The 18005-nt window shown below is 38.0% G+C and overlaps 3 protein-coding genes across 5 annotated transcripts; 2 read left to right on the forward strand and 1 right to left on the reverse strand.

Moving 5' to 3' along the window:
* Positions 1-56: 56 nt before the first annotated feature.
* lg14h5orf24 (linkage group 14 C5orf24 homolog) lies at positions 57-8714 on the forward strand. 2 transcript variants are annotated; one of them, XM_044222730.1, is made up of 2 exons: positions 57-314; positions 2421-8714. In XM_044222730.1, exon 2 carries the CDS (start codon positions 2427-2429, stop codon positions 3048-3050), a length of 624 nt encoding a protein of 207 aa, XP_044078665.1. In that variant the 5' UTR covers positions 57-314; positions 2421-2426; the 3' UTR covers positions 3051-8714. The 2 variants fall into 2 exon arrangements, with proteins under 2 accessions (XP_044078665.1, XP_044078666.1); XM_044222731.1 differs by having other exon boundaries at positions 2424-8714.
* Positions 8715-9020: 306 nt separating this feature from the next.
* On the reverse strand, positions 9021-11472 carry LOC122888357 (tripartite motif-containing protein 16-like). The gene has a single exon (XM_044222725.1). The coding sequence runs from the start codon at positions 11386-11388 to the stop codon at positions 9712-9714; it is 1677 nt and encodes a 558-aa protein (XP_044078660.1). The 5' UTR covers positions 11389-11472; the 3' UTR covers positions 9021-9711.
* An 885-nt stretch (positions 11473-12357) lies between these two features.
* On the forward strand, positions 12358-17966 carry txndc15 (thioredoxin domain containing 15). 2 transcript variants are annotated; one of them, XM_044222726.1, is made up of 6 exons: positions 12358-12561; positions 13523-13842; positions 14755-14901; positions 15695-15858; positions 16696-16826; positions 17610-17966. In XM_044222726.1, the coding sequence occupies exons 1-6, from the start codon at positions 12465-12467 to the stop codon at positions 17804-17806; spliced, it is 1056 nt and encodes a 351-aa protein (XP_044078661.1). In that variant the 5' UTR covers positions 12358-12464; the 3' UTR covers positions 17807-17966. The 2 variants fall into 2 exon arrangements, with proteins under 2 accessions (XP_044078661.1, XP_044078663.1); XM_044222728.1 differs by having other exon boundaries at positions 12371-12561; positions 14755-14832.
* The last annotated feature ends 39 nt before the right edge of the window (positions 17967-18005 follow it).

Genomic DNA, 18005 nt, shown 5'->3' on the forward strand with positions numbered 1-18005 from the left:
TGGTTCAGGAGGGGAAGGAGAAAAACCCGTTTGTGCTCTGCGCATGCTCAGACTGCGCTCCGGTCTTATTAATTTTTAATGGAAAATGGCTGCGTTTCTTATCCAAACCTCTGGAGCTGGGAAATAAAAACCCGTCCAGCTGAACCATCTCGTTAAGTTAACACCGAAACAACCAGATGTGGTGATTAAACGCCAGCTAGCCGATGTCCTGTTGTGCGAACATATTTGGGAAAATGGATCGCCTAACGCTTTGAGGGATGAAAGATCATTTTTCTCCTTAACCCTTTCTGCTCCAAGATCTGCGAACAATCGAGGTACAGTAACCTTAGCGCTAATGTTGGTGGCGGGAGGGTGTATTCAGATTCATTGTGTGTCCTTAGATGTAAGCAGTCAGATCGGATATCTGCGCACTTTTCCGCTCTTTAGTCAAGATTTGAAACCCTCCAATACAAAACCGTTATTCGGGGCCAAAACGAGGCTAAATTCAGCCGTTTGTGTTGTAACGTTACACAGGGGCAAAGTGACAAGGGGAGCAGGAGGTTTTGTCGTCTGGACGCAAAAATGTTGAATCCATGTGCATATTTTTTTGTGAATGAATATTACTACAGACGGTGTAGTGTATGTGATAGTAAAGTCCACACCTCCTTGCATCCTGTGTCCTCTGCAGAAGACAGAAACCTAAGCAGCAGCAGTCTGTTCCTTCCCGTCGCCTTTTCCAAGTATTTATAGCCTCGTATTAGCTGTGAGCATTGTATTGCTGGAATTAAAGAGCAGTTATGTGTGTAAACAGTCACAATGATAACAAATTGTAATTAGGTTATTGTGTATATGATACTAGTAATGAAAGAGAAAGCAGTCCTTTCACTGCTCCATAAGGAGGTCAGAGGTCAGGGTCAGCTGCAGACCACCATCTACAGCTGACCCTGACTTCAAAGGCACTTCAGCACCATTTTAGTAAGGTTTATGTTTGTTCTCAAGGTCTTTAACCCAGGCCTGTTAGCGGGACTGTCTCCATTATCAACCTACATCACATTTATACAACATATATATTCATAATTGGGATGGTTTATTCGAAATATGAAATATTTTTTCTTGGTCTAGTTAAAACAAGGTCATTTGAACACTTTGACCTCTTTTTATGTTTTTACTTTTAGCTTGTGAGGAGTACGAATGTAAAACAAACCAACAAAAGAAAACACAATTTATGGGTTAGGATACCCAGGCTTGGAAATACCCAGCATAACACAACAAACTGGGTGTGAACTTGGATTCAAGACAAGATCAAAGCATCTTCAACATACAGGCACACGTCCAGACGCCATGATGAAACCAAAAAAATGGCAAGGAAAACATCATGCATTCCTAAAGTTACAAGAATTGGATTCAGAATTGTTTTTGACTCATTCCTGACACCAACATCTACAGCAAGGCAGAGTGACAAGTTACGAAACCCCCTATTCAGAAAATAACCTTTTATTAAAAAGCACTTGTTCAGTGGTAATAAGTTAAATGTGAATCCAAAAAAAAAAGACAGAAAAAAAAGTTTGGATAAAAGAAAACAAATGTTGTGTGCGATCACACCTAAGTTTATATGTCTCCAGTGAATTTGCTGACTGTACCGGTTTATTTTGAAAGTGCCCAAATATTGTGCAGCATCTACACTCTATTCATAAAACCTGTCTGACTGTTAAAATGGAAAATGTTGCTGGGAAGCTATGGAATCTGTCTAATTTGTGGGCTTTTTGCACTATACTTAAACACTGAGATAAGACCATTAGTACACTAAACTTGTGTGTGGGGTACCCCCCCTAAGTGTGGAGCTTATTAAAATCAGGTTTTGTGAATGCAGGTTTGAGGGAAACCAATCCAAAGTTTGTTGTCCAATCATAGGTTAACAAACAAACCAGTTAACTGGGTGTTTGGGCAAATACAAGTCAAACTTACCTCCAATAAAGAACATCGCACAGCCTCTTCTCTAAGCTTTTCTATGGGAACCGTCGGTCCCCAAAGGGGCTAGCCTCTGGCCCCAGTTTCATCCCATTTTATTTTTTACCTGGCATCATACTACCCAGACAACAGCACTGACTCTACACAGAGATATCTGTTCAAGTTCAAGTTCTTTATTTGTCATGCACAACAGTTGCAGTGAAGCAGTCGTAGGCAATGACATTCTTGTTCTCAGGTTTCCTCCAACAATGCTCATACAAAAATGTATTAAGAAAATCTAAGACAAAGACATAAATAGTGCAGAAGTTAAAATATAGAAATAAAATATAATATATAAAAAATAGAATAAAATATATTTTAAAATATAATACTAAGGTAGACTGGTGTACAGTAGTGATGAAATGAATAAACTGTAATAGTACTTTTATCTGTGTGTGATAATATCACAATTGCAACTTATTTCCGACCCCCAGCAGAAGATGATGCGCCAGGTGACAAGCAGTGACTTCTGCATGAATAGCAGGCCGTCATGCCTTGCAGAGGACGGCCACCACCCTGCCTCCCACTTTGAACTGTGCACCACCCAGTCCAACAAGTTCTACCCTCCTCCCCCTCCGTCGGCCCTCCAGATGACGCTGGCCCCCATGGTCTTACCTGCCCAGAGCCACAAACCCATGGTGTGCCAGAGACAGGAAGTGCTTGGGGGTGACCCTCGCTCACCTGGAAAAATCTCTGGCATTAAAAGCACTGATCAAGCGGCGGATGACGGCAAGAAGAAGAACAAGGCTGTTGGGAAGACAGGCAGACGCGGGAGGCCTTTGGGAACCACCAAGCTAGCCGGATACAGAACCAGCACGGGGCGACCCCTCGGCACCACCAGAGCTGCTGGGTTCAAGACGAGCCCGGGAAGGCCGCTGGGTACAACCAGAGCGGCGGGGTACAAGGTCAGCCCCGGACGGCCTCCTGGCAGCATCAAGGGCCTCTCTCGCCTCAACAAACTGGCTTATGGTAGCACCTGTAGCGGGGCGGCTTTCCCCTATCCGCTACCACACAAGGAAATCCTTTGTGAACCTTCCTGCAAAGAGAAGACAGCGAATGAGTAAAGGCTCTGCTCCTTTTCTTCTCACCCTTCATCAGCTGAATAAGAGACGCATGTGTACAGGTTTCCTGCCAGATACTGGGGGGGATTGTAATCTTTCCCAGTCTGCTGTGAGGCTGAGAGGAGGAGATTTTCTATTCTTCGTGTTGGTGTCATCCGTGTGCCTGCCACCTGATATGATCCATAGTTCACTACACATTGCTGTGTCTGTTTTCTTGGGGAAAAAATCATACCAGATGTTTATTGAGCAAGCAAGCTTTTATCTTACTAACAACTGTAGTGGTAAGTCATGACAAGTTTAATTTTCAGTGTGCTTCATGTAGAGTTTTAACACAATTGAATGATCAAAACATTCTTTTAAAAATGTTTAATCACTGTAAACAAAGGAGACAAACATGAGAAGATTGATAGCCACAATTGTGTGAAATCTGTTGGGCTGCTTTACAGTCAATTTTTACTTTGTATTTTCATCACAGTACAGTTTGAAGTTCATATTAGCTAATGTCGTTGGATATTCGCTCCTGTTCTTGCTCTTTAAACAAACACATGTAAAGCAAGAAAGGAGGAAAGAGAGGGACAAGGAGCAACATTGTCTTTGCAACAGGAAGGTTTTTTGGAAATGTGGTCTTTCATTTAAAAATCTAAATGCTATATGCATCACCTTTTAAGTGTCACATTTGTAAAATGGGAGGCATCTCACTCTGGATTCAAACTCTTTATTTGAGTGTCTGCTTTTCAGAAGATTCAGAGGCACTTCAAAGATAGACATACAGATAATCCTCCAGCCTAACAGCACCCCAAAACTGAAATCCAATTAATCCAACTTTTTCCACTCGGCTCCAGAATCAAGACTAAAAAACATGACTCCTGCTAATAATGACTTACTGTTCACTCTCTAAATGTCACCTTGCGAAATGCCTTCATATTTTTTGCATGCAAATGTCATCAAAGCAATGGAGTCAACTTACAGATTGTTGTGAGAAATAACACTGTTATATTACACATGTTAAGTTTTTTTTACTAAAAGTATAAAACTAAGAAAATGCATAAACATTGCCAGCAACTCAGATCACCTCCTGCTTTTCTTATAACCTGCTAAAAATTGGTTAATGTGGACAGTGGTTGCCTTGTTGTTTGGATGAACAGTGTTTGTATGTTCTGCTTGGTACTGGATCGCTCTTCATTACAGTAGCGTTTGAGCTAGTTCATCTCTGCGACTAGACAGTTCAAAACCCCTGCTCGCTGGTGGTGTCACTGTAGAAATGGGATATTTGATGACTCCTGGTGGAAATGATTTCTCTACTCCGGTTTTTGTCAGCTTGCAGGTGTCATTGAAAAAGTTTAAATACCTCAAAATCATTCATGTTTAATTTGGTCTCAACACAAAGCAGCTGAAGAAGAACTTTGCTTAAATTAAATACGGCCTTAAAATAGCAACATTTTGATTTAAATCAGGAAATATCTGATCAAAGAAAAAGTAGTAATTGCAACTTTTGATACCTAACAGTTTTTGATTCTCGTTGCTACAGACAGACAGCTACATTTTGTTCAGTTCTCAAAAAGTAATGAATCGCGACACCCAGCCCTCATCTTGTCATCCTATAATGTCTCTTGGCATTATTTCTAAAGTTGATTTTGTGGTTAGCATCAAATCTGACCAAAATTTTAGATTTTTGTTTTAATGTCCCAACTCCTACAACAAAATCTGGCCTAATCAGGTCAGTTTTGTGCCTTTGTGACTGTTTTAATACATACATATATAGATATTTATATATCTATATATTTATGGAGAGCGAGAGAGAGAGAGTACATTTGATTACTTTAAAAGGGACACCTTGTAATATTGTCTTGTCACATTTTAGGGGAAGTCTGTCACCCAAAGAATTACTATGTTTCTTTTGTGTTATCCATCAAAACCACTTGTTGCATTATTTGGTGTAAACAAGGATACTTTCAAGTACAAATAAAGATATATTTTGCAGTAATGTTACATTTGTCTCAAAAGAATGAGCAGATTGATATTCAAAATATCATCTAATCTGTAACATGAATGTGTTGCTGAATGCACTGACTATGATTAATATGGCAGTTTACATTGTAGTTCTAAATTTTTTTACACAAACTATCTTTTAAAAAAACATTTCTTTAATGTGATATTTGTGTGACAGACATTTACCCAACTAAATCGTCAAATATCTCATTTGTATTCTTGCTCACAGATAAAAAAAAAAGTTAATATACATGTTTTAATTTGCTTTTTAATGCTGAATCATGAGCATCATAAACAGATGAGACCATCACTGAGAAGACTGTCAGCCACTGCTGGCCTCTTCTCTGCGTTTTTACACTGTGAAGCACCAGGTTATATTTGGGTTGTATCAGAAGCAGAGGGAAGGAGTGAACAGGCAATGAAAAAATCACTTCCATCACATTCATGGCCTTAAATAAATCTGAAGAGAAAAGAACAAATAATAGCCACATTTGTAGAACCTTATGGAGGACTTACAACCACTATCACAGGTGTGAGACAGACTACAAATCATCTCAATCATGGTCTCATTTGTTTACAAAGATCACACAAAGGTGTAAGAATTTAAGAATTATGTATTGATGTTCTAATTTCTACATCGTAAAGTAATGGTATGGCTTATCAAGTTGAGTTCAACAATGGCAAACAAATCATGTCTGTTTTCTATGTTGCTATTTATTATGTTGTTTTAGGTACATTACCATAGCCCTGCAGAACACTTGAACCTGACTGTTGGGGAAGCTGGTGTTTTTTCGTGAAATGCTAATGTAAAATAATTTTGTTCAAACAGGCTTAAGACAGAAATGAAAGATGCAGTAGTTTTATTTGTTTAATATTTGTCATTTCACAACATGCTTAATGCACCGTAAATGGAGTCGATCACACATAGTCAAATATTATTTTGATCCAAAATAACTGATATTTGGCTACTTGTCACTGTAGTGTATTCAAGTTTTTATTATTTGATATTGAAGTCTTAAATCTCTCCCTGATGAACGTTCAGTTTTTTGTATTATTCACATTTCAAATCATGAGAGTGGAGAAATAGTATAGCTTCACTGAGTTGCTGTCTCACGTGACAAAATTTAAAATAGTTACATTTGGTGCAATAATCTGTTGTATGTATTGTTCGGTGAAAACTTTGATACTATCACTTTTTATTATGGTTGTATTTTTATACTTGTGTACAAGGCCTTCTGTCACTTGTTTTGTTGATGTGTGTGGTGTTAACAGAGGTTACTGAAATGTCACATACGAACATCCTTTTCACCCTCCTTTACCAAAGAATATGATGTTATCTAACTGTAGGCATTTATGCTATTTGATTTTAACAATATTCCAACATCTCACAAAATAAACTTAGCATAAAAGTTACTGTGTAAAATGTAAACAAAAAAGCACTTGGAGACCACTATCCCATAAAAGATAGTATGTTTGTTTGGATTAGTAAAAAACCTTTAAATTGTCACATCTGAAGAGATTAAAATGTCAGTTTCTTGAATGCATTGTAAATTGCTATACATTGATGGTGTAAACTTAGTTCCTTACATTTCATTGTATTTATATCCATCTATTATTCTACTTTGAAAGTAGTTCTCTTTTTATATACAACTCTTATGTAGCCATGTTTTAACTGATAATGTTTTGTTGAGCTTATGGCTGGCATGATGCCTGGCTGTCTCACGTTCTGAAGTTTGTGTTTTGTTTTGGCTTTAGATGCAGATGGTGAGGTGGAGCCTGATGGGATAAACATGCTGGCAGGATGCACTGTTAGCTTTTTCACAGGAGACAATTTGACATGTCACAGTAGGAAAAGCACAGGTGTAAATAATAAAATGAATGATGGCTCAATTCCATTTAGCTGCATCAGATTCAGGGTTGTGCATGCTGGCTCACTGTCACACTGTCACGGATTACTGGGACACTTTGAATAGACCGTTAATGTAACTAGTAACACCTGTGCTTCTCCTTCTATGACAAGTCAAAATGTCTGCTGTGAAAAGCTGAAACATCTTTTGGGTTTTTTTGGTCCATATTCTTGGCTAACTGAGTATCTACTCTTTTCTTTTAACAATCTTAAAAAAAACGATTCTTTTGTCAACAGCTACAGCTCCCGTGAGGCTTTGACAGTGTGCTAGTGGAACAGTGGCTAGCCTCTCTACCACTAACTTCTATAAATCCATGCAATCTCTCACTGAAGGTTTCTTTCATCAGTGGTTCTTGTTCCATACTCTAAGATAAATGGGAATTCCCACCAAGGTCTTGGGCTTGTGGGAAATGGTTTTTGGTAAAGGCAGCTAAAAACAGAACTAATAAACAATAATATTAGATTGTTTAAAAAATATAAATTATCTAGACATATGGAGTGAACCACATCCTGTTGAGCAAGGTTGTGTTGCAAGGTCTCTATCTTTAATACTTTGTGTTACTACAAATGGGATTCTGCTTGAGGTTTTCTTACCTCTGGAACAGAACACAGAAGTTTCGGTTCCACCTTCTTCAGTGGGATATGTTGTTATTGTTGTTGTTGTTAAATGCTAACAAACCCGTTCTTAGCACTTGTTCAGTTGTCTCAATTAATATTAAGAGTTGTACAAAGTTTACTATCTAGTACAATAGTAGTAGATATTCATTTAGCTTAGAATATGGACAGAAAACCCCGGGAACATGTTTGAGCTTTTTATAAATACTGATGAAAGAAAACCCATTGAGTTACAAATGTTAATGGAACAGAGGCCAGCTAGGACAGGGGGAGTGGGACTTCTAAATGCCATCTGATGGTATGTTTAGACTAGGATTAGAGATGACTCGGGTTAACTAAGTGTTTGACATGGTTAAGATTCGGGTAAGAATTTTAAGCAGGACTTCCTTCTCCATAGGACTGCCTGAACATCACAACAATTCTGTGTCATATTATCTCAGATATTTGGCTTTCTGCACTGTTAACAGACTTATTCTAAATGGTAAACATCAAAGACCTTGAAATGATAACAGTGTGATGACTGATGTATTTGCCAGCATTTTAGGTGTAATCTCGGAGCACTCTGAAGGAGAGTGTACATCTGTTTCACTATGTAGCTTTGAGTTCTTATCTAAAATACTTTGTTAAATGTATGGACAAGGTGTAAGAACCTATATGTTACAAATTTCCTTCCTTAATTTTTTTTACTTGATGGAAGGCACTGACAGTTTGGATCGTGAGCCTCTAAGGAGGATGTCACAGAAGGGTTAAGGAATGATAATGGAAGGTGGATTAACTAAAATAGATTTAACAACAAGATTAATTTATTGACATTCCTGTAATTTTAAGCTTTAATATTTCAATTAAATCAGTGCTGACACAAAGCACAGGAATTGAAAGTTTATGTTGCTTTTTCCATTTTTGTTTTTTGAGTGATTTTTCTCTCTCACAGTCTCAGCATTAAATCAACACGTGGTCTGTTGTCTGTAGATAATGATTTCAAAAAATATTACCTCACATTTTGAGTGTTTTTGAGAAGACGTGAAGCCCAGTTATTCCTACAGTGTGATTGGCGAAGCCTGTAAAGCTTTGTATTATTCCCATTTTATTCCTGCATGATTGTTGTGGAATGTTCAAAAGTTGTGTAATAAATCTGAAAGTAACAAATTCTGCTGAAATATTGTCCTGAAAATGTTTTCAAATATGAGTCAAAAGTTCACATATTTAAAATTATTTCAGGATTGTGCTTTTTCTGGTGAAATTACCCTTCACCTCCACCATAAAGTGGAAGTTATTTGATTGCCTTCATCAGTCTATTGATATTCAGATATCTTGAAAACTGATTGAATGGAAAGAAATTTAGTAGGAAAACAACAGATTATTTGTGTGAAACTGACACAACTGTGTGAAACAGAATATAGATCGTTTCGTCAGTGCGATTCTTTTTTAAGAATAGAGGTTTGCTGTTAAAATGGTGAAAAGTCAACTATTTATTTATATTTTTTTATTTGTAGGGTTTTGAATATTCATTTTTCATAAAAAATGTTACTTACTTGTTAATATTCTGATTTTGTAATATCATTACAACAGTATGCAGTACAGATAGTAGTATGTAGAGTACAAAAAAGTAACATTAAATTATACAAATTATGTTCCTGAAGATATGGTACAACTAAAATTACCTTCTTTTTTTTGTTTACATTATATTACATTCATTTGGCAGATGATCACAAATCCAAATAGATTCATAAATTTGTATATACATGACTGTTTTATTTATTTTGTAGTTTTTTTTTACATAATTAAGCCCATTTATATAATAACCAAATTCAATTTTAAGTAGGACAAAAACTGATTTTTAATTTCACATTTTGCACATGCAATATTTTCCATGCATAGTAGCCTATATAATGAAAATGTTTAGTAAATATAACATTGGAATCAAATTTCAACAAACAAGATCATTTTATCACTATCTAGCAAATAAAAAGAGAAATTATTATTTGTTTTTTATCTCACCATTTCATCAGTTGCTGTCACACAAACAAAATATCATAAAATCCAAGAAGAAACATCACAATGCCACCCACTATGTTTGATCTCTGCAGTGCAGACACACCTCAACATACAGTATACTGTACAACACCACAGATGAATCACTCTTTAAACTCCTGTTTACTTGAGGTTACACAACTCAGCACTGTCTCCAGCACTTTGTGGAAGCCAAAATCCAGGATAGAGAGGCTGAGTGAACGTGGTCTGGACTCTGTGGAGGAGAGTCATGGTTTCAGAGATGTTGTAGAAAGACAGAGTACCTGCCCTATGATCCAGGTAAACCCCTATTCTGGAGGTCTGAGGGCCTGAGATGGAAATAACAATATTGTTATGTCTAAATGTATAACTATAACTGTTACATTCTAAAGACCAAGATTTGTCATTATGTCCAAATCCACATTCATTTAAGGCCCCTGTTCTGCTAATATCCTTGTATGCAACTGCTATATTAACTCTCCTGCTCCACTTCACCTCCCAGTAACAACGTCCAGTCAGACCCTCTCTACTCAGGACCTGCCACCATTTAAGAAATCTGTCTGGGTGATCCAAATATAACTGGTCTCCTGCCATTAATGTTGCTTTTCGGTTTCTTTCACACAATGACAATCGTGTGTTTGCTGTATTTGGATCCAGTGTGATTTGACAAGAATATTTCAAAAAGTCTGCTCTGGTCCTGGGCTCTGCTTGAGGCGGTAAAACATCCACTTCAGTCACAGCCAGGGAGATCTTTGCCCACTCCTCACTCAGAACAGCTTGCACTTTATCTCTGGCCTCTAACACAGCCGCTGTCACATCCTTAAAAGAGCATAGAGGATGGACATCAATGCTGGGTAAGTCTTCAGATCCACTTAGACGTGACAGGGAGGGGTAATTGTTTAGGAAATGGAGGTGATCCTCTGTGCGTGAGAGCTTCTCCAGCTCAGTGTCTTTCCTCCGCAGCTCAGTGAGCTCCTGGTGCAGCTTCTCCTCAAGCTCTTTAGCTCGACTCACTTCAGTTTTCTGCTGGGATCTGATCTGCTGCTTCACTTCAGAGCTTCTTTTCTCAATGAGACGGATCAACTCAGTGAAGATCTTCTCACTGTCCCTCACTGCTTCATCAGCAGAAAGATTGATAGCCTCCATCTTCTGCTGAAGCACCTTGAGGTCTTTCTCTCTGTCCTGTATTCTCTCTTGGATTTTTTGCTGACTCACCCCGAGCTCCGTCTGCCTCTCAGCCCTTTCTGCTGCAGCGGAGACTGTGTCGTGGCCTATGTGATCATCCATGGAGCAGAGATAACAGATGCACTGCTGATCAGTGCGGCAGAAAATCTTCATCACTTCGTCATGGCGAGAGCAGATGTTCTCATGAAGTTTTAAAGTGGCTTCAACCAGCTTATGTTTCTTTAATGCAGCTACAGCATAGTGAGGCTGGAGGTGTTGCTCACAGTAAGAGGTCAGACACACCAGACAAGACTTTAAGGCTTTCAGCTTCATCCCAGAGCAGTAATCACAGGCCACGTCTCCAGGTCCTGCATAGGAATGATCAGGTGAAGCAGCTTGAAGTCCTACTTTCTTCAGTTCATCCACTAACTCTGCTAACATGGTACTTTTCACCAGGACAGGCCTCGGTGTGAAGCTCTGCCTGCACTGAGGGCAACTGTGTGTTTTCTTCTTCTCATTCTCCTCATCCCAGCAGTCTTTAATACAGCTCATGCAGTAGCTGTGCCCACAGGGAATAGTCACCGGATCCTTTAGAAGATCCAGACAGATTGAACAGCTTAGTTTTTCTTGATCCAGCTGAATCCCTTGCTGTGCCATTTCTCCTCTAGACGACAGTGAACATACGTTATACGTTTCACTTTCTGTTTCCAGATAAAAGCTGTGCTCATTTCCTTGATGGCCGTTCACTGATCTGCAGTGTATGGGCTTTTCAGCTCTTACATTTCATCACATGGTGTTATGGTTTACGCCCATCTGTAAATTGTTAGATCTGTGAAAGGGGAGGGAAGGACAAATGTCTGAGCTGCATAGACTTTGAGAGTTTCTTAGAGCAGGAGGAGCAGCTTCATTCCAGGAGAGGAGCAGTTTGAGAGTTGCAGTGTGCCCTACAGTGGGAACCAGCATTCCCAGTGGAATATACTACTTCTACTAGGAATAATAATTATGATAATAATAATATATTTTACTTATACATAAATATATCTTTGCATCATGTCAACCAGTGTCCACCACTGTGCACATTTGCAGAGAAAGATGAGACAGGGTTCAAATGAAATGCACCAGTAGTGGAATTTGCTGTCTTCCACACATGACACCAAGAGAGATACACCAACACTAACAACCCCTGAAAGCACAAAGCTACCTGTTATACTTTTTCTGCTGTAGGTAATTAGTTGGAGGACACCAACTCTGGATGGGACCAGGACCATATAATGTAACAATATTTTCATAAAACCAACACCAAACGTAAATATAATATAAATAAATACACAAGAATACATGTAATTACCCAAGTCAGTACTATTTCTGCCTGAAAATCAATACAGGTCATTTGACGTTATGCTTTGAGTATCATTGAGTTAAATATCAATTATTCTAATATTTTGTTCTTTTTCTGTCCAGTTTTATTACAGAGAAAAATGCAGCAAATATCCGTGTAATTCCTCGAAAATCTAAAAAACACAACACCAATTATTTTTGGCAACATAAAGTAAATTCTGGTCTTTCCGGAAGTCGCTTTAATGTCCGGATGCAGAATTCGGAGGTGTAGCGTTTATTTCCTTCCGCCACAGCTCAAAAGATTATTTCCTATGAGCCGGACACCATCACCTAACATCTCACAATGTCTTGAAAACAGTTCATAATTTGTGTCCAGCTAAATTTGAAAAAAAAATATGACGGGGATTTTAAACAAACTTCACATCTTGTGTGTTTTATTATTTATAATGTGTCATTCTGATGTTTCAAGGTTTTCGCTTGTGACTGCACAAGGTAAGAGACTGACGGCAGCTTGTTAGCTAAACAGTGCTAGCAAAACACACTGACCGTTAACGTCCATGTTAATTTACAGCTAACTGGTTATTACACTAACTTATCATTGCCTTTAATGTCAAGCAGCTAGTTGTCTCAATGTGGTGTCCACGTTGTTAACAAGGTGCCAGTCAAACCAAAAGGACAAGGTTCATTTCTTCAAATGAGTTAAGATTATTGTTATTAAATAGAGATGCTGTAACGTTACACTCCTAATCAAACGTGTATAAATAACGTTACCTTATAATGTGACATAGGATTTTTGTTGAAAGCTAGTGATACACTCACGGTAAATAACAGCACATGTAAATATACTTGCAAGGAAAAGCAAGAAGTTAGTTTAGGCTGACTTTAATTTTATTGGACAGGACATAGCTAGAGCTAACACTACTTAGATCATGTTAAAAACACCTCTTAAACAACAAAAAACTGAACACTGTAACCTTCATGAAGGTAGAATTTGTTGCAGGACCTTTGTATTAGACTGCATTAGTTTTATCTAGGTGTACTTTATCAACTGGCAACTGAATATATGACTTATTGAACTGTTCTAGCCTAATAATCAGACCGAATTGATATTTCATTTCACTTCATTCATTCTATTTGAATCTGAGATAAGCGTTGTGATTTAGAAGTCTTGGAACCACGCTATACCCTTTCAGTGCACCTTCCTTTAATGGAAGACTTACCTTTAGTAAAAAGACTCACTCACTCAATTCAGTTGAAAACTCAGTGAAATTTTCATGGGAAGTTAATTGTAAGTAAAGTAAAAGAGAGCTGAACTAAGAGATAATCTTCGGAGAAACTGCCAAAAAGCTTATCTTTAGCAGATTGGCTTACACCATCAAAAGGAAAACAGAAAGGGCAGCTGAGAGAGAAATGTCTTTTGTACTGAGCTTGGTCTATAATTTACTTTTTTCAGAGAATGATGAGTCACTGGATGACATGCTGTCAGAGGATGCAGTGTCCGACTTGGAAAACAGCCCAAAGTTTGTGGAGTCAGAAGACCTGGACTCTCTGCCGAAGAGGCAGTTCAAGACAGCTGAGATCGCAGATGCTGTGATGGGTACTGAAACTCCCATTGATCCATCTGACATCGAGTCCCTCTTCCCCAAAAATGTGAAAGACTTCCAGTCAGGCTTCTCCCCGCCTTGTGATGAGAACAGTGCCCAGTGTGGTTCACCTGCTCTGGCTGCTAAAGGAGCGTCTCTGGAGGAGAAGAGCTCTGAATCATCACAGCAGGTTACTCAAGAATTATTGATACCACTACCGAGCACTGTAAAAAAAACAAAAAAACAAAAAAAAAAAAAACAGGTAACAAACAGGACAGCCTGATTTAAAAAAAAAAATAAAAAAAAATAAATAAATAAATAATCAAGTGGGGGGTGGTAGCAAGTTCATTTTGGGGAAGTCAATCAATATCAATCAATATGCAATATTAATTGTATAAATGAAATATTATTTTCCTCATGTAGTTGCTATTTTTATTTTTCTTGATTTTGCTTCTTTATATTTTTAGAATTTTTTAAGTCACTTGACATCCTCTGATAATGAAATCAGTTAACCCTGACCAAAAAAACATAGTCAGAAGCTAAAATCATGCACAACTGCCGCCTTAATCTTTGTCTGGGTTTATATTTGAGCTGAAATGATTAATTAATTAATTAATTGATCAACAGAAAATTAATTAATTACAATCTGCAACTACTTTGATAAATCATTTGAGTAATTTTTGAAGCAAAAACACCAATCATTCTCTGGTTACAGCTTCTCCAATGTGAGGATTTGCTGCTTTTCTTTAAATTTTGTGATAGTAAATTTAATATATTTGGTTCTTTGACTTCTTGTTGGGCAAAACAAGATATTTGAAGACGTCACCATGGGCATTAGGAAATCAGAATATTGCTATAATATACTGCAATATTATAAACCAAACGACTAATCAATGAATCGAAGTAATGAAGAGTAATGAATACAAATTAATGAAGTAATGAAAATAATTTAGTTGTAGCCCTAGTTTAGATTATATTTTGAAACCTGATTTTATAGAAGCATGCCTCAGCTAATAGCAGTTAAAATAAACACAGTGATGAGTGCAGTAGTAGTAGCAGCAATAGTGCAGAAGTTGACTTTTTCTTGGACGTTTACCTCCAGGTCACTCTTGACATAGTGCATGCAGACATCACGCCAACTGAGGAGCAGAACGCCACAGAGGCCGCCAAAACGTACAAGGTGAACTGTGATAAGAGGAACATCACAGGAATGGACAATTTCACTGTGCAGGTCCTCAACGCTTCACAGGTATTCATGCTGCCCTCTGAGGCTCACTGATTGAGGAGTGCCATGAACACTGTTAACATCTGAATGCTATTTCCTAAATTTCTTCTTACATTTAAGACAAGTTAGTGCTTAACACATTTAAATTGGCCATCATTTTCATAATTATTCATCCATAATATTGGTAGCCTATTATAAAACTTAGAAATCCAGTTGTGTATTGTTGTGCAAACCCTAGTAAAAATCAAATTTTGCTTCATTGTAACAGACCCAAGACTGTAGGTGTTAAGCTAATAATGACCAATATATCAGTTAGGTTTTAAATCCTACCAGGCTTACCTGTTCATCAAATTTAATGGAAACCTGTTAGTAAGTGTTTGATCTGCTGATATGCTTTTGACAAGACAAACAAACTACTTTAGCGGGCAAGAACAACTGCCTCAGCAGAGGTAATTGTATCCTTTGTCAAACACTATATTAATACTAACAAACCGGAGTTTGAAAACTCATTTGCAAATAAAATATGAACATGAATCACAGCAATGCACAGAGACAAAATTCACGCGTTCTGGAAAAAGGGCAAAATATTATTTGTTTCACCTGTCTTTGTGTTTCATATCAGCTTTTCTGGAATCTTTTTTTCTTAAAACCTACTGTAGGAGTGAAACAGAATTTGTAGTCTAGCCACCTACTTTGTAAAAGACATGATCTGACTATGCTGATAATTCCCATGAAACACAGTCAGTCTGTTTTTATTCCTCAAATAAATGGAGAGGAGTCCGTCCTTCAGTTTGTCTTTGTTCCTCATTTCTCTCAGGACCTGATGGAGTTCCTGAATGCTAACAGCACAGAGTGCTCTGTGGTGCTGTTCTTCACCGCCTGGTGCCAGTTCTCAGCCAGCCTGGCACCTCACTTCAACGCCCTGCCCCGAGTCTTTCCCAGCATGCACTTCCTGGCACTGGATGCCTCGCAGCACAGCAGGTGAATGGTCATGTTTTCTGGTTTTAATGTGTATCATCCCTCCCTCTGTAAAAGCCCACTTTAAAGGCGCATTAAGGGATTTCTGATTACTATTACCCTTTGTGGTCTGTGGCTTGGGTAACATCAACCTGTATCTGGTAGAATAACTATATAACTCAAGCAACTAGTAGACTTGCTAATTATATTAGGGATCCATCAAAATGGTTACCCAGTGTTGAGAAATTTAAAGTATGTATGTATGTGTGTTTGCGTGCATGTGAGCAAAAACACAAACTGTAAAATAATTAATAATCGTTAACAATCTTACTTAAAGCAACTTTATGTTAACCAAAAACTGTCTGTAACCTTAGACCAGTGCTTCCCAACCTTTTTGGCTTGTGATCCCCTAAAATATAGCAATGTTAAACTAATGAAAACAAAGGTAACCGAGACACATTGAGATACCAGGAAAATCCAAACTTTGTAAAGCTTAAAATGTTCAGTTTTTGTTGAGACTGTGACAGATGTTTGATTCCATTGTATGATAATATTTATTTATTGGTGGTGTGTTGGATTGTGTTACATTGAAAGGTGTTTGTAACATTCTGTTACCCCTCGTGTATGTAAATGTATGTGAAAAACATTAGAAACACACTTGAATATAATGCAGATCAACACAGCATCACTACTAACTACAGCCTCAAAAATCACCACAGTTCAATCAACACCCTTTTGAAAGAGTCTCAACCAAAACTGAACATTATAATGTTTATTAAGGGCATTTTTTATATAAGCAACTCAGGTAAATATCTAAAACTGAATCGTAATTTTTTACTTTTCGTGTCCATCTTCCACCAGCCTCTCCACGAGGTTTGGGACCGTGGCAGTGCCCAACATCCTGCTGTTCCAGGGGGCCAAGCCCATGGCTCGCTTCAACCACACTGACAGAACGCTGGAGACGCTGACCTCCTTCATCGCTAACCAGACAGGTACAAACTGAGTACAAACAGTCCGAAATAATGGCGTTTTTATGTTCAAGACTGCACCATAAAAGATTCTAAAGGCAGTCAGAAATTCGTTCACTTGTCCATTGATGGCAAGTTCAGCTTTCTTTGGATTCCTCACTCTCTGCGGATGTAGTCTTGATTAGTCACTACCTGTTAGTAAAATACTAATGATAATTTTAACAGTAAGGTAAATCCACTTGTTCTCAGGGACAGGGGTTAAGACATTCCTATGTGTACTGGCTTTGTTTCTGTTGCTAGAAAACGGTATGTGCAGTAATTTTAAACATTTTGTGGGTGCTGAATAAATGAAGAATCAGCAGGAAGTTCATCAGTTGGATCAGATGTCCTTCAAATCGATGTTTCTATTTAATTTGTCATGTTTCGAAGGTTGACTTAAGTACTACACCACCTGAGTATCTGACACCTGACTTCTCAGACTCCCCCACAAAATTCAGTGGACATTAACCCAAAGATTTACAAAAAACTAAAATATATCTTATCAAGTGTTTGTATTTATATTATCACTCAGTGGTTCTTGGTCTCTGGACTGCCCCCCCGCGGTCGTTGTAATTTTTTGGGACAGCAAAAAATAGATTCCTTCTGTACAAACTAAATGCCATGTCTGTTTGTTTTCTGAATTGGTATTATTATTTTTTGTTTGTGACATACTAAATAGTTTTCAGCCTGTAGGCTTTGACTGACATGACAAATGAAACCACTCTACATATACATGCTGTATTTTCTGATAAACTGTTTGTGTTCCAGGGTTTGAAACCGTCCCCGACAGAAACGTGATGGATGAAGACCGTCTCGGTCCCCTCCCCAGCGTCCCGGTGAAGAGCATCGACTGGCTGCTGGTCTTCTCTGTCCTCTTCATCACGGGCTTCACTACGTACGCCATCCTGCGAACAGAGAGCATCCGCTGGCTCATACCAGGACAGGAGCATGAGCATCAGGACTGAAAACACACACAGACTGCAAGTCATTAGATGTAAATGATTATTTGATAAACGATTTAGTTTATTAAAATTAACAGTTGCTAATTTGCTTATGTTTCAAGTGTTTGATGAGAAAAATAATGTATGTGAGCCATTGTGATTTATAATAAAGAATATAATGTTTTGTTGCTGTTACCATTTCAGGGCTCTGGGCTATGTTAGA

This window comes from Siniperca chuatsi, linkage group LG14, assembly GCF_020085105.1.
Source record: "Siniperca chuatsi isolate FFG_IHB_CAS linkage group LG14, ASM2008510v1, whole genome shotgun sequence".
Taxonomy (NCBI): domain Eukaryota; kingdom Metazoa; phylum Chordata; class Actinopteri; order Centrarchiformes; family Sinipercidae; genus Siniperca; species Siniperca chuatsi.

Bases quoted from the DNA above. Each gene is read 5' to 3' on its own strand.
- LOC122888357 (XM_044222725.1), bottom strand. From the start codon at position 11,388: ATGGCACAGCAAGGGATTCAGCTGGATCAAGAAAAACTAAGCTGTTCA.
- txndc15 (XM_044222726.1), top strand. From the start codon at position 12,465: ATGACGGGGATTTTAAACAAACTTCACATCTTGTGTGTTTTATTATTT. The intron at 15,859-16,695 runs GTGAATGGTCAT...ATCTTCCACCAG, and splicing joins GATGCCTCGCAGCACAGCAG to CCTCTCCACGAGGTTTGGGA. The intron at 16,827-17,609 runs GTACAAACTGAG...TTTGTGTTCCAG, and splicing joins CTTCATCGCTAACCAGACAG to GGTTTGAAACCGTCCCCGAC.
- lg14h5orf24 (XM_044222730.1), top strand. From the start codon at position 2,427: ATGATGCGCCAGGTGACAAGCAGTGACTTCTGCATGAATAGCAGGCCG.